The following is a 13677-nucleotide window of genomic DNA, read 5'->3' on the forward strand; positions in this document are numbered from 1 at the left end:
GGAAGACCTATTCTCCACTTTACCAGTATGCATTTAGTACTTGCTAAAGCACAATATTTTATTGTTATTCACCTTTTCTTTATGCATTGCACTCTGTCTTTCTACCATTGTGCTTGTATGATTGTATGAAAAATATGAGCCCTTAAAGCATCAATTAGCATTGTTGACACGTGGCTAGGTTTGCTGATGTCACTGTGCCTTATGGTCTCATTTATTAAAGAGCACCTCTACACTGAGGTGTATCAGTTACTGCATTCTCCTCTGTGAGGGTTCTTAACACTCCATAAAAGCTTTCATAAGAATATATCTGATTCAGTATAAAATTATTGCAGATATTGATATGTGTGTTAACTTAGAAGACATGGGTACATATTTCCTCTCCTGATGTGTGAAGGAACATGAATTTTGGGACGGGGATTGGCTGAGGGACAGAGACCTTCCTAATGTATGTAGATATCTGGCATACAGTGCATTTCAAACTATTCAGCAGAGAGGCAGCTGAGGGGCACATATTGTACCTATATGAAGCAGACAATCTGTGGCAGCATCTTTTTTAAAGAACAGAATTTCATAGCAGTGTAGGTGGCAAAACACACCCACCTACTCTTGTTTTGCTGGTGCATCTGTGTATGGTGCTGTCTAGTGGAACTGTCATGTCTGATAAATGGCCCTGTAGACTTGATTGTTTCAGCTGATCTCAACTCCTGATGCAAGGTATATCCTCAACATCATAATATTTTTTATGTGATCTGAAGAGAAACCAGAGTATATTTGTTATATGCTACTTACCTGGCAGGGGAGATACTATGATCACAGTGTTTTATATGCATTAGCCTTTGATGTGGGAATGTGATATTGAGGCATCCTTTTATAGCTTGTTGGTTAAATACACCTTGAGTCATGAGGAGGCCCAAACATTTTATATAGTTTGTAGAATTGATACCTGTCTTTTTCATCATCTAGCATAGATCTTCAAGGGACAGTGACTTGGAATGCTTTTCATAGGAAACACTATATGATTAATTCTGATTTAGCTATTATCATCATTTATGCTGTTATGCCCTTCTATTAGAACTTCCCATAAGACTTTGGATGGCATAAAATATGGCACTGTTGACAGAGACAGATGATGTGGGGAGTTCTACAGTTAGGGGCTGCCACAGAGAATGCCCTCTCCTGGACCATCACCCCCCAAGCTTTTAAGAGCGATAGAAGAACTAAGAGTGCTGCTTCTGCCAATCTTGGCACAAGAGAGGGTCTTTAGGGAAGGAGGCGATCTTTCAGGTATTTGGGGGCACGAGTCATTTAGAGCTTTAAACAATAACTTGAGCACCTTGAATTTGGGTCGGAAGTGAACTGGCAACTGGTGCAGCTCTTATATGAGATATGAAAGGAACCCCAGCCAGTAATCTGCTTGCTGCATTTTGGAACAAAATGTTTCTGAGCCATCTTTAAGGGTAGCCACACATAGAATGCATTATAATAATCCAATCTGGAAGTTACTAGAACATGGAGTACAGTGGCCAAGGCATCTAGGGAAGATGAATGGTGGGACATTCATGGCAGACAAAAGGAAGTACTTCTTCACACAGTGCATAAGTATATTATGGAATTCAGTTCCTCAAATTGGTGGCTGTTACCACGTCTTGGAGAGTTTTAAAAGGGAATTAGAAAAATGCATGTTCTCAGTGACTAGGAATCATGATGGCTTTGAATAATGGTTGCTGGATGGAACAGCAGCAGAAGTGGGTTATTTGAATATGGAACAGCAGCAGAAGTGGGCTATTGTCCTCATGTTCTTATGGCCTTTCCATAGGTATCTCATTGTCTAATGTAGAAAACAGGATATTGGACTTGGTAGGCTTTTTGTCTGATCCAGCAGAACTTTTCTTATGTTCTTATGTTTGTTTTCACATAATCTGCCTCCCAATTTTATCTTGTTAATACATTTATTTGTTTATACCTTGTCTTGCAGTGAAATGTACTGGGTTGACTTACAAACTTTAACTCAAGACCACATCATAAAATGGAGTTTCATTCACCTTCTGAAACCTTTTTCCACATCTCATTGTCTTCTAAGGTGCAACTGGCTGTGATTTTTACTCCGTCTATTGTGATTGGGTATATCTGGTTGTGTTTTGTCAAGTTCTGTGCTTTTTCTTAAATTATTAGAATTTTATTGTGATTTTTAAAACAATTTTTTAAATATACATTCTATCCCACAAATATACATTCTATCCCACAAGGCCATCCTGTCAGCACAAGGACTTCTACCTGTGCAAAATGACTTCTTCTCTTACCCAGCCTCCCAAATCTGCTTTGTTGGGCGAACTCGAAAACAGATTTGTAGTTGGTGGTGGGAGCATACAGGAAGAAGAAAGGGAGGAGAAGACCCATTGTAAAGGTGGAAGTCTTTGAGATAATGACATTGGATACAGAATTTAAAACTTTTAAAATCAAAGGTGCCAAATATTTTTAAACATTATTTCCGCTGGAACAATCACAAAATATGACCCTTATCATGAAGTCAGAGGAAGCTCCCATTGTACAGGATTCTAGAAAGACTGAGATTACAGTATTAGGACTTACTAGGAGTTGAACTGTAGAAGTGTTCCAGTTCATTTATAGAAACCGCAATATAGACAGAGGCATAAGGGGAAATGGTTGATCATAAGGTGTGGTTCTGGTAAACTTAGAGATCTCATAGAATCATAGAATTGTAGAACTGGAAGGGATCATGAGGGTCATTTACTCCAACCCCCTTCACTGTCCCTGGGTGGGCTGGAACCATCAACTTACTGGTTAACAGCCAGACCCACTGTGCTACTGGGGTGCAGGGTTCAGTGTATATCACCCATGGTGCTATTGGGAGTGTGGGGGAAAATTAAATTGCAGACAACTGTAGAATGGAGAGGAGAGCAGTGAAAGAGAAGAAAATGATGACAGCATAAAGGATTTGATAAATACAAAGATTTCGGAAAAGGGATTGTAAATTGCTTATAATTTTATGTAAATTTAGTTAGTGGACAGCTTAATATGTCCCTAAAAAGTATTCAAAGGTCTATCAATTGAACCTTTCAGTTTCAGGGTATACCTTCTACATCAAGGAACATAATTTTCATTTTGAGAGGACCACTGGTTCTGTTGAAGACCAATTTCAGCCTAAAATGTTTGTCAGCCTCTGTGGCAAGGCTTTCCCCCACAACCAGTTCAAGAAGACAGGGCACCAGGATATTGCATTGCATGCTCCCAACCTTACTAAATCACAAGGTGGCTAACACCAAAGCAGATGTCAAGTCTGTCAGTGACAGCCTGCCTCTTTGTCTGGAACAGGAAACGGTGGCTATAGAACCCACTGCTGCAAAGCAGTGAGAGCAACAGAGATATTAATTGCTGTCCAGAAGAGGAGGCTCTCAGCTACTCCATGATGGTGATAGTGCTGCAGAGTTGCTAAGCAGTGTAAGCCCTCTGCGGTGTTGGTTACTAGGTGTGCAGCCCATTTTCCCAGCCAGCCCTTGAAAGCTCTTCTCCTCTGCCTATGTTGTGTAGCTCCTAAAGGCAGAAACCTTCCATCTCGCCTCTTTCAGAATCTGTGTGGTAGAAAATACCTGTGGGGGCAGCCTTAATGCTACTATAGAAACTCCAGTGAAATCCCAATAAGGAATAGTGCTTGTGCACACCAGGACTCAATAAATATGGAGACTTCAGATCAGGGTTTTGCAAAAATTCCAATCCTCACTCAATTGCTGAGTGAGTCAGTTGGGTTGCAACTAATTTTTATATTGACAAGCCACAAACATTGTCTTCAGTTAGAGAAAGTTAGGAAAAGAGAGAAGGTCTGTGCAAGCCAAAGCAGCACCCACCACTGCCCGTGTTCCTGACGGCCTCAGCAGAAATTTATATGCTATTGCAGTTAGAATTATGATAGGTAGTTACAGCGGCAAATTCCCCAGTCAAGGCAGTTCAATACAGGGGAAGCCAAGGCTGTTTGGCCTACTGATCTCTCATCACGAGAGCAAGCCAGCCCAGTGAAGGAGGCCAGCAGAAGGGGGCGCTGCTGCTTCTACTGGCTTCTGCACAGATGCCTCTCTGAGACAGTGCTTTCTTGGTTTGGAGAGGGCAAGCTCTTCTTCTGGATGAAGTTCAAAGGGAAGCAATCTAGGCCTTTGACTTTTGTTCTTCCAAAGAACTTTTCCAGGTGAAGGAACCATTAGGGGATTTAATCATTTATAGTACGTTTGGGCATATTTCTGCTCTCACAGAAAGTATGATCAAACTGCAGATTCAGGTTGTAATCAAATGAGTTATTTGAGTGGGTGAGGGAACCATGCAAGGAGCTGGAACTCCCAACAGCCAACAAGACAAGCTGTTTGAAAACTCAGAGGAAATTGCATGGTATGTGGAGTTTCCCTAGGTGTACACAGTTCCTTTTCATTGTAATCCAGTCCCCCTGCCCCACCACCCCTGTGTGTGAAACAGAGAGAAAATAAGTACTCAAAGTGTCAGTGAAATCAAATAAAGATTGCTTACAAAATTGCTTATCGAAAGAAACTCATAACAAGTACAAAAAATATAAACAATAGTCTAGATTGAGTTCTGACCTAATTTTTAGCATTCCTGGTCTCAGAAATCTAGGGTAATTAGATGTTCTGGTGGGAAAGGAAGCTCTGCATCCTGTTGCTCATAGTGAAATGATTTTTCTTTGGTAAGGGCCTGGAAGTACACAAATGAGCTGAAGCATTACTATATGTATTAATGAAAAACAGTGCTTTATATATGAGGAAGTGAGATAGTAGAAAATTCCAGAGACTTTGTGTGGGATTGTTCCTTTTGTTGATTTAATTGATTATTGAGAAATTAGACATCCTAATCAGTATTTACCATAGTAATTGCATGGTAATGAAAAAAATAATGGTACAGAAAAGAAAACCTGCTAATTAGACCATTTTAAAAAAAAGAATAAAGAGCATTTTTAGTATATACTAAATGGATCAGAATGGAGCTAAACATTGTTTCCCCCTAGGGACAGAGGTCTTGTTTCATATATTCCACATGGATTTTTGTTGTTGTTCTTATAATGGGCTATACACCATTAATACTCTTAATGTTCTCAGTTATGCACTTGAGCATACAAAAGTTTGATTGCACACTCTGAAACCATAGCTGCATGTAATCTAATATTTTTATAGTAGGTCAGAAGTTCAGTTTTCACTGTTTTGTAGTTTTTAGATGCATTTTACAGGTTTAGCTGAGTACTGTTCTGGATGCTAAACATCTTTATTCTTTCATAACAATAGGAAACTTCTGCATTGTTCTTATAATGCTTAAATGATGCCCATCAATAGCTGTTGTGCACATTTCTAAAACAGAATAATGCAGTGGCTTTCAGATGACATACCTTTTGACCTCATTTTCAGCTCCACACAATTTAAATCCACAATTTTGGCAAACGGGAGTCAAAATGCATATTTTCCCCCGTGAGGTGAATGTAGCTTCCTCCCTTGTTTGGAATGCCATTGACAGGTGTATTAGTGAATTAAACATCATTTCACTATTTATCTATTTATTTACCTATCTATTTATAAAAAAAATATTTATACAGTGCTGTATCATAAAAATATACTGCAACAAAATAAAATCACAAAACCAGTATATTCTTTTGCCTATCCTGCCACACATGCTTTATGGGGAAGCTTAACATTAAAAATGCTGCATGTATGCTCATGGACATTTCTCACTTTAACCCCATCCTTAAACTGCTCTGAAGAGGCAGGTGGAAATGAGTTGCAGGGAACCAACGAACCAGCTCTCTGCATAGCCAGGTTCAGCTGCAAACAGGAAGAATGTATTTCTTGAGAACGTGATCCTTATCAGAAGCTTGTACATCAGAACAAAACACTATGATTGTGTTTCTACACTGGGCTCACTGCTCAAATTATTTTCTGATTAGGTGATGCTTCTATTGGCATAACAGAGAGCAGTGTATTTGCTTGCTTTGTCTGACGTTTTCAAGCCATTTATCTGTCATTATGTGTTTGCCAAGCTATCTCAAAGGCTCTTTATTTGTAACAGTCAATTGTACTATTATTAAAGCTATATTAAGCTTCACAAAAGAGTTAACACTGTTTCCCATGGGTTCACTCCTTCTGTAGTCTAGTGGCCTCGTGTAGCAGAAAAAAGAGCTGCTACATTAATAGCTGGAGCGCTTGGCATTTGGCCAAACTAAATGTCTACAGCTTGTATCGTACTTCTCATTAATGCCTTTTGATAATTGCACCAACATTTCTTGATAATGTGTACAATATGTTACAAAGCTGACTGTTTGGTGTTCTGTTTGAAAGGAAAACCATAAACTTAATGTTCCTTCATGTCAAATCCTTTAGCAAGCAATATGTTTCTATAGAGGTATCCAAGGATGGTTTGAATCCAATTCCATTGCATTTTTGGACCTGTACCAAGCACCATTTTCACGGTCCTCTGAATGCTAGTTAGCTTCACTTTCCAAATCAGCCAACCTGTTCCTTAGAATTATCAATATTTGATGTTTTCAGTATTTGGATATGGACCAATATTCATTCTTATTATTTTTAATAGAAATAACCTAAATTGTGCGTGGCAGGATCTCAAATTGAGTTGGACAAATTTAAAAGTAATAGCTTCTGTTTCTATCTTACAGACAAGACTATTACTTTATTACCGTTTGACAATATGGTAAAAGTATATCTCTCATCCAATTGCATGAATATGTTTCTAAGAATAATTGTCCTTCTTCCTCCTTTGATTTTTTTTCTTAACAATACTATATATTTTCATTAAGATTATGACCTAATCTGAGATATTTGACCACCGAATTTTCAGATACATTTTTAACATTGATATAAACACTTGTTTCTTGCATAAATTAAGGAAAGTTTCTACTCATATGCTATGTCATGTTCATGCCACTTCCCATTGCATAGAACTATAGTTTGTCAGATTGTGGCAGTGCCAATTATCTGTCTTAGTAATAAAATGACCTTTGAGAAATGCACTTATTGAAGGATAATTTCTTTTGAGCTATTATCTCTCCAGACAGCTTTGTTAACTCATCAAATGAATTACTGCATAGAAAACATTTTTCTGTAAACTCTTGATGGTGAAGAGACTGTATGTTTATCAGTAACTTGATAATTATATATAACATAGGGTGTGTTGAATTTTTCCACTTTCAAATTCCAAAATGAGGGGTGCTAAAAAGTTGTAACATGACTTGGGAATTCAGAACATATTTTGGTTAGTTTTGCAGGATAAATAACTACATAAAAATATTGACATTTTTATGTTTTTGTGGAAGTGCCAGTAAGTTCAAACTGTTCTTATTTTTTAAAAAAATTGTGGAGAATGTGTGTAAAATTGCATAAAATAATTAAAAATGATACCAAGTTCTTGCAGTTAATGTTATATATCAATATATTTCTTATTATTTTTATATTATGCATATTTTACATATTGTTAGTTGCAAAAAGGAAGCTCACACTAACTGTATATACCTTATTGAGATGAAGATCCCTGTGAAGGAGGTGGCAAGAAGGCGAGAGAAGAAGTCTTACTCAATATAAGCAGAACAGTAAGCAGGATGCTTCAGTATCATCAAATGAAATATTTTCTCTGTTGATGAAAATGAATAATAAATGGCAAATGCCCAAGATGGAAATGTGGGAAGTTAAGAATTGACATTAGGAAAACCAAGTACACCTTCCAATTCTAATAAAAAGGCAGATTACATCACATTAGACATACATAATGTTGTTCTGCAGAGCATCAGACATGGTGTTGGCCTGTATGCCACAGCTGCCATCATCACTGCCACTTTTATGGATGCTGGCTTGATCACTGAAGAGGACAAGAGGCTTATAGTTGATCATAATAAAGTCAAGAGGGCCCAAGAAAACATTATGAAATCCTTGGATCAGGAATTTGACAATCTTTGCCAGAAGGGTGAACAGGACTGCATCTTTTTTGACGGCCATGAAAATACAACTAAAGTTTTTCTGAAAGCAGACAATGCGGATCAGCAGTTCCCCCAGCATCATCAGAGAACAGCATTATTCTGTGTGCAGTGAGCCTGTTGAAAGATATCTCCACCTCTGCACTCTGGAGAAAGGCCCAAAGAGAGAAAAACTAACTGAGGTTATTGTTCATAATAGACTTCATTAATAAGGGCATTGGTAAGAGGCTGTAGACCATTGCAGTTGATTCTACAAATGTTAGGAAGGGTGGTATCATGCATTGGGTAGAGGTCAAGATTGGTCATAAGCTGATTTGGTTGGTTTGTGTCTTCCACATCAATGAGTTACCCCTATGACACTTGATCACAACACTTGATGGGAAGACCTTGTCTAACAGCAAGTGGACAGATAACATTGGCAAGATGCTAGATGTGGGAGCCAGGAAGTCATGGCAAAGGCTTGTAGCGCCACCTGGTGCCTTGCTGACCTCAGTGACCACCATGTCCGTGCCTTACAATGTATTAGAATGTATTGACCTTAAAAGGAGTTGTGTTTCCTCTGGGCAGTGATGACCCTATATGGTGTGGGTGGGTTTAAGCCATGACCAGATGAGGTAACGTGGGACATTGGAATGCAGCCATGCGGCTGGAGAGAACAAAGGATAATAAAAGTGACCGGAGAGGGAGAGGATGTCTGAGTGAGCTGCCCTCTGTCCATGGAAATATCGCTGGCTCTCTGTGTCTTTATTTTACGCTAAATAAGCGCCATTTGTAACGGCTGGCTCCGACAGCTAGACACTGCTACAAAACTTTACATTGATCCTTGGCTGGGCTGTTGAAGTTGTCTGGACTCCTTCAACGCCACACTGGAGACAATTCAGCCAGCTCAGTGATGGAGGCCATTGGGTAGCAGGTTGGCCAGTATACCAAGAGTATTGTCAACCTGTTTTCAGGACCTCATGCCAGAATCTGGCCCTCCAGGCCAGTTCCCAAGTGTAGTATGTACTCCTATGAATTTTGATAATGCTTCTAGTCTGGTGAGGTGTTATACTGAGAACCCAGGTGTTTCAGAGCTGTGTCAGATTAGGGACTAGCTGGATGAAGAGTGGTGGGAAGCACCAGCCGGGGAACCCCAGAGGAGGAAGGCTCAGAGCCAGGGGATTGGTGGTAGGACATGTAGGAGAGGTTAGAGGGAGAAGATTGGGAGGAGGAGCTGAATGCTGAAGGGGTAACAGGGTTTACTGAGCAGAAAGGGCCTGTGACAGGGAGCAGTTCAGACTCAAGGCTGAAGCAGAGGAGCAGGGTCAAGAGGCTGCTGAAGAATCCAGGGGATCTCCCTCTCCTGTTGCAGCAAGCTCTCCTACCCTAAGAATGCTCAGAATAATGAGGAGGGCAGAACAGAGACCAGAAGGGTGCAGTCAAAGTTTGAGACTGCTTGGGAAACATTTGGGAGAGGAGGAGCCTTGGAAGGCATGGAAGGCAGGCCCCCATTTTAATAAACTGGAATAAATAAATAAATACAGATCTACTGTGATATAATGAGGACACACGAGATATATTGTGCATGTGAGTTTTAAAAACACATGCTCTGTGTTACGCTCTGAATGCTAGGTTTATTTTATGAAGTTAAATGAAAGACACAAAGTAGGAATTAAGATACCTTAAATCTCATGTGCTAAGTACTTGATTGATCATGATTCCCTGATTCCCTGTGAATCCTGTATGTATGAGACCCTATCTGCATGCATTTAAAGTGCTGATGTGATATTACAGTAGTTTTAACTTGCTTTCTTATCATTTCCATATCCACATCATGCTGATTTTTAAAATCTCTTGAATGTCATGAGTGGGTTGGTGTGTGAAGGTAGAGATAGAGCATTTTGCATGTACACCATAGGTAGAATATTATGGAGATACCAAGCAGGATGATACCAACTTAGATCAGAGATGAAAACCTGTGGCCTTCCTGATTCTATTGAACCATCAGGTTCAACCAATATGGCCAGTGATCAAGGCTGTTGGGAGTTGTAGTCTCCCCCAAATCTGGAGGACTGCAGGTTCCCCATCTCTGCCCTAGACCATTGCAGCCGTAAACTTCACATTTAAAATGTCACTTGATATAAAAAAGAACTTTCTAGCACCCCAATTTTCTAAACATTACAAGGTGCCATTGTTTCTCTTATAAACAAAATTTACTTACCAACAGCACAAGTGTGTAAGTAAGTGCAAATGGGTTAATCCATCAATTTAACATATTTAAAAGGTGTATTGTTTAGGAAATAACTAATTTAATAATTAAAAGCAGTTGTTTTGAATGATGTAGATGTTAAAAGTTATTTTTGATATTAAAAATGTAATTTTTATATATGAAATCTTAGTACTTTATTTTTATCTTATGCTTTTGACAGTAGTTGTTAATGCCAAGGGTATAATAAATATTTGGTTCAGGGCTACCTATAATAAAATTAATATGGACAGCAGGTGCGTTTTTAAAATAACTGTATTTATTAGACATATAGGATATAATCTAACATTGAGCACTGTGAAGATCTGTTGAATTCAGTGAGTTAAGCAAGTGCTTAAATGTCTCCCACTGAAACTAATAGAACTATCACTTTACTATGGATGTGATCCATCCAAAGTTATCACATTGTATTATTACTGACTCTCTCTGTATCTTTACATTAATGTTGCAATTGTTTATTGATTTTTTAGAAACAGAGTGAAAGTACACTTTAGTTAAATAGTCTCCTTCTCCCTTCCCTGGTCATTTTCCATTCCATTCCATCCCTTCCCATGATCCATCTTTCCCCTTTTTGCCCCCCCCCCCTTGCCACCTTTTATTCACTGTCAGGAAGGGACACCTCAGAAGAGCCATTTCAGCTCAACAAGACATCGCCAGAGACTAGTGGAACCAGCCACTACAAAAGTGAGTTAACTTAAGTGGAACTTAAATGTGCTAAACAAGGGAAATATTTCAAAGCTTTCATGAACATTACCTTGGTGGATTAGGGGAATGCTGTGGACATAGTATATCTTGATTTCAGTAAAGCTTTTGACAGAATCCCCCATGATATTCTTGCAGAGAAGCTGGGTAACATGTGGGTTAGATGAGATGTCTGTTAGGTGGATTTATAGCTGGTTGTCTGACTGAATGAGTGCTCACTAATGGTTCCTTGTCATCTGGGGAAAAGTGACAAATGGGCACAGGATTCTGTCCTGGGCCTGCTGTTGTTCAACATCTTTAGCCAATGACTTGGATGAAGGTATTGAGGAGATGCTCATCAAATTTGTAGATGACCCCAAACTGGAAGGGGAAGCCAATGCAGCAGAATACAGAATCTGAATTCAACAGATTGGAGAACTCAGCCCAAACTAGCAAAATGAGAGGGGGCGGATTCGTCTGGCATGACTTATTTTTGAAAAACCCACGGTACATCTTAATAAACACAGCATCCATTTCTAAGTGCTCACAGACCAAGTGTTTTCTGGCATTAATTTCAAGCTCATTGGTCAGTAGTTAACTGGGTCTTCTTTTTTCCTCTTTTTGAAGATGGGGAAAACATCTGCCTGCCTGCAGTCCTCGGGGATCTCACCAGTTTTCAAACAATTCTCAAGGGTTATAGATAGATGCCCTGAGATTTCATCTGCAAACTCCTTTAGCATCCTTGGGTACATCAGGCCATGGAGATTTGAATTCATTTAAAGGAGCTAGTTGTTTCCTTACTACCTCTTTTCGTATCTTGAGCTGCAGCTCCTTGCTTGCATTGTCTATTCTGTTATCACCAGGTTCAACGCTGTTTTCCTTTTGGACGAAGACGGAGACAAAATAGGCATTGAGCAGTTCCACCTTCCTGCTGTCACTCAGTAGCATTTCTCAGTCTTCGCCATACATGGGGAATACCACTTGTTCTTCCTCTTGCTTTAAACATTGCCAAATAAACCTTTTCAATTTATTTTTAGCCTCTTTTGCAAACCTAAATTCATACTGAGCTTTGGCCTGCCTGACCTGCTCCTTGCAACTGTTGGCTAGTTGTGTATACTCTTCTTTTGTGATTTCTCCTTTCTTCCATTTCTAATACATTCCCTTCTTACATCTTCTTATCTGTAAGCTCCTTATGTAGCCACACTGGTTTCTTTAGACGTCTCCCATTTTTCTTTCTTGTTAGAATTCTCTGCCTTTGCAACTTCAATATTTCACCTTTAAGAAGCTCCCATCCATCTTGGACTCCCTTCTCTTTGAGAATTTCTGACCATGGGACTTCTCCGTTAGTTTCTTAAGCTTTTTGAATCACCCTTCTTAAAGTCCAGAGTGCATGTCAGACTATACTCAGCTTTCCTTTTCCTGTATAAAATGAAACCCAAGAGAGCACAATCACTTCCTTCCAAGGTTCTCCAGTACTTCCACTTGGTTGATCAGTTCCTCCTTGTTGGGGAGGATCAGGTCTAAGAGAGGTGATCCCCTTGTTGCTTCTTCCACCTTCTGACAAATGAAATTGGCAGTGAGGCAATAGGAATTTGTTGGACCTTATGTTCTTGCAGAATTTGAGTCCCAACCAGCGTTTGAAACTCCCATTCTAGATGCGTTTTGTGACAAGGAATTTCATTAGCGCAAGCAGTTTCTGAGCTCTGGGCGCAGTACTGCGCCTAAGATTTCCACTGAAAACTGCAGAGTGGAAGGAAAGGAGGACCTTTTTCTGCCTCGCCACTCTCCGAAGACTGGAGAAGAGACTCTCTTAAGAATATTAGGGAGGTAGGCAGCGGAAGCATGGCTTTTGGGGTTGTTGTTTTTGCAGTTTTCAGATGAGGACTAGACCATGTGAAAAATAAATATAAGATTTTAGCTGCAGTTCATTTGTTTTCAGCTTTGTATTCTTGTTATAAAAAAGTGTGCCTAGGCATTCAATTTTTGCACCTATAATCTAGGTTTAAGGTGCTATTTAGCTCTTAGCTTTCATATTTCAGTTTCTAACACTTGTTCCAACAGATATTGGGGTAGTTGGAAGTCTCCCATGACTATCTCCTTTTTGAATGTTTGGTAATCTCCTCTAGGAAGGCACCATCCAAGTCCCCATTTTGTCCTGGAGTTCTATAGCAGACACCCACAGAAAGGTCACTACAGAAAATAGTGATAAAGAGAGATTCTAATGAAATGTTTTGGAAGTGCTATGAAAGCACCTGGCTGGAATCACAATATCTGTTTCATTGGCTCTTTCTTGAAAATCCACATATATGACCAATTCTGACAAAGCATTTGCAGTGTGTATGTGTCTGCAAAAATAATTTCACCCCCCCACCCAGTGCAGACAAACATGGAAACAAGTTCTATGATTACTGCCCTAATTAGCCGGAAACAAGGAAACCAGATAAATGTATTAGGGCAAAAATAACATTATGGAAATATTTCCTTTTCTTTTTTTCCTTATTATTTTCTTGGTTTTGTTTGGCTTTTCCTATCTCAGAACTCAGCAGGAGGCTATCTAGATTGTTATATCTCAAATCACGTTTCAAATAGAAATCTTTGCTAGGGAATCTGACCTGGCAGCAATTTACAACTGCAAGATGTTTCCTTGATATCCTTTCTTGAAGGCAGAGTATACATTTGAAGAATATCTTGAGTGGATAAATGGGATTAGCTTTAAGAAGATTTTCACTGCTCTGTATTTCTGCTGTCATGGAAGGGCATTATA

The 13677-nt window shown here is 39.3% G+C and overlaps 1 protein-coding gene across 14 annotated transcripts in view; it reads left to right on the forward strand.

Moving 5' to 3' along the window:
• MAST4 (microtubule associated serine/threonine kinase family member 4) overlaps nucleotides 1-13677 on the forward strand; it is a 200944-nt gene that overhangs the window by 56230 nt on the left and 131037 nt on the right. For 7 of the 14 annotated variants that reach the window (XM_053409245.1, XM_053409248.1, XM_053409247.1 and 4 more), the window contains one exon: nucleotides 10842-10916. The exons of the other annotated variants lie outside the window; for them this stretch is intronic. In XM_053409245.1, coding sequence (XP_053265220.1) covers nucleotides 10842-10916 — 75 coding nt within the window. The remainder of the gene's footprint in view (nucleotides 1-10841; nucleotides 10917-13677) is intronic. 14 annotated transcript variants of the gene reach the window in all.

This window comes from Podarcis raffonei, chromosome 11 (genome assembly GCF_027172205.1).
Source record: "Podarcis raffonei isolate rPodRaf1 chromosome 11, rPodRaf1.pri, whole genome shotgun sequence".
In the NCBI taxonomy this organism is placed as follows: domain Eukaryota; kingdom Metazoa; phylum Chordata; class Lepidosauria; order Squamata; family Lacertidae; genus Podarcis; species Podarcis raffonei.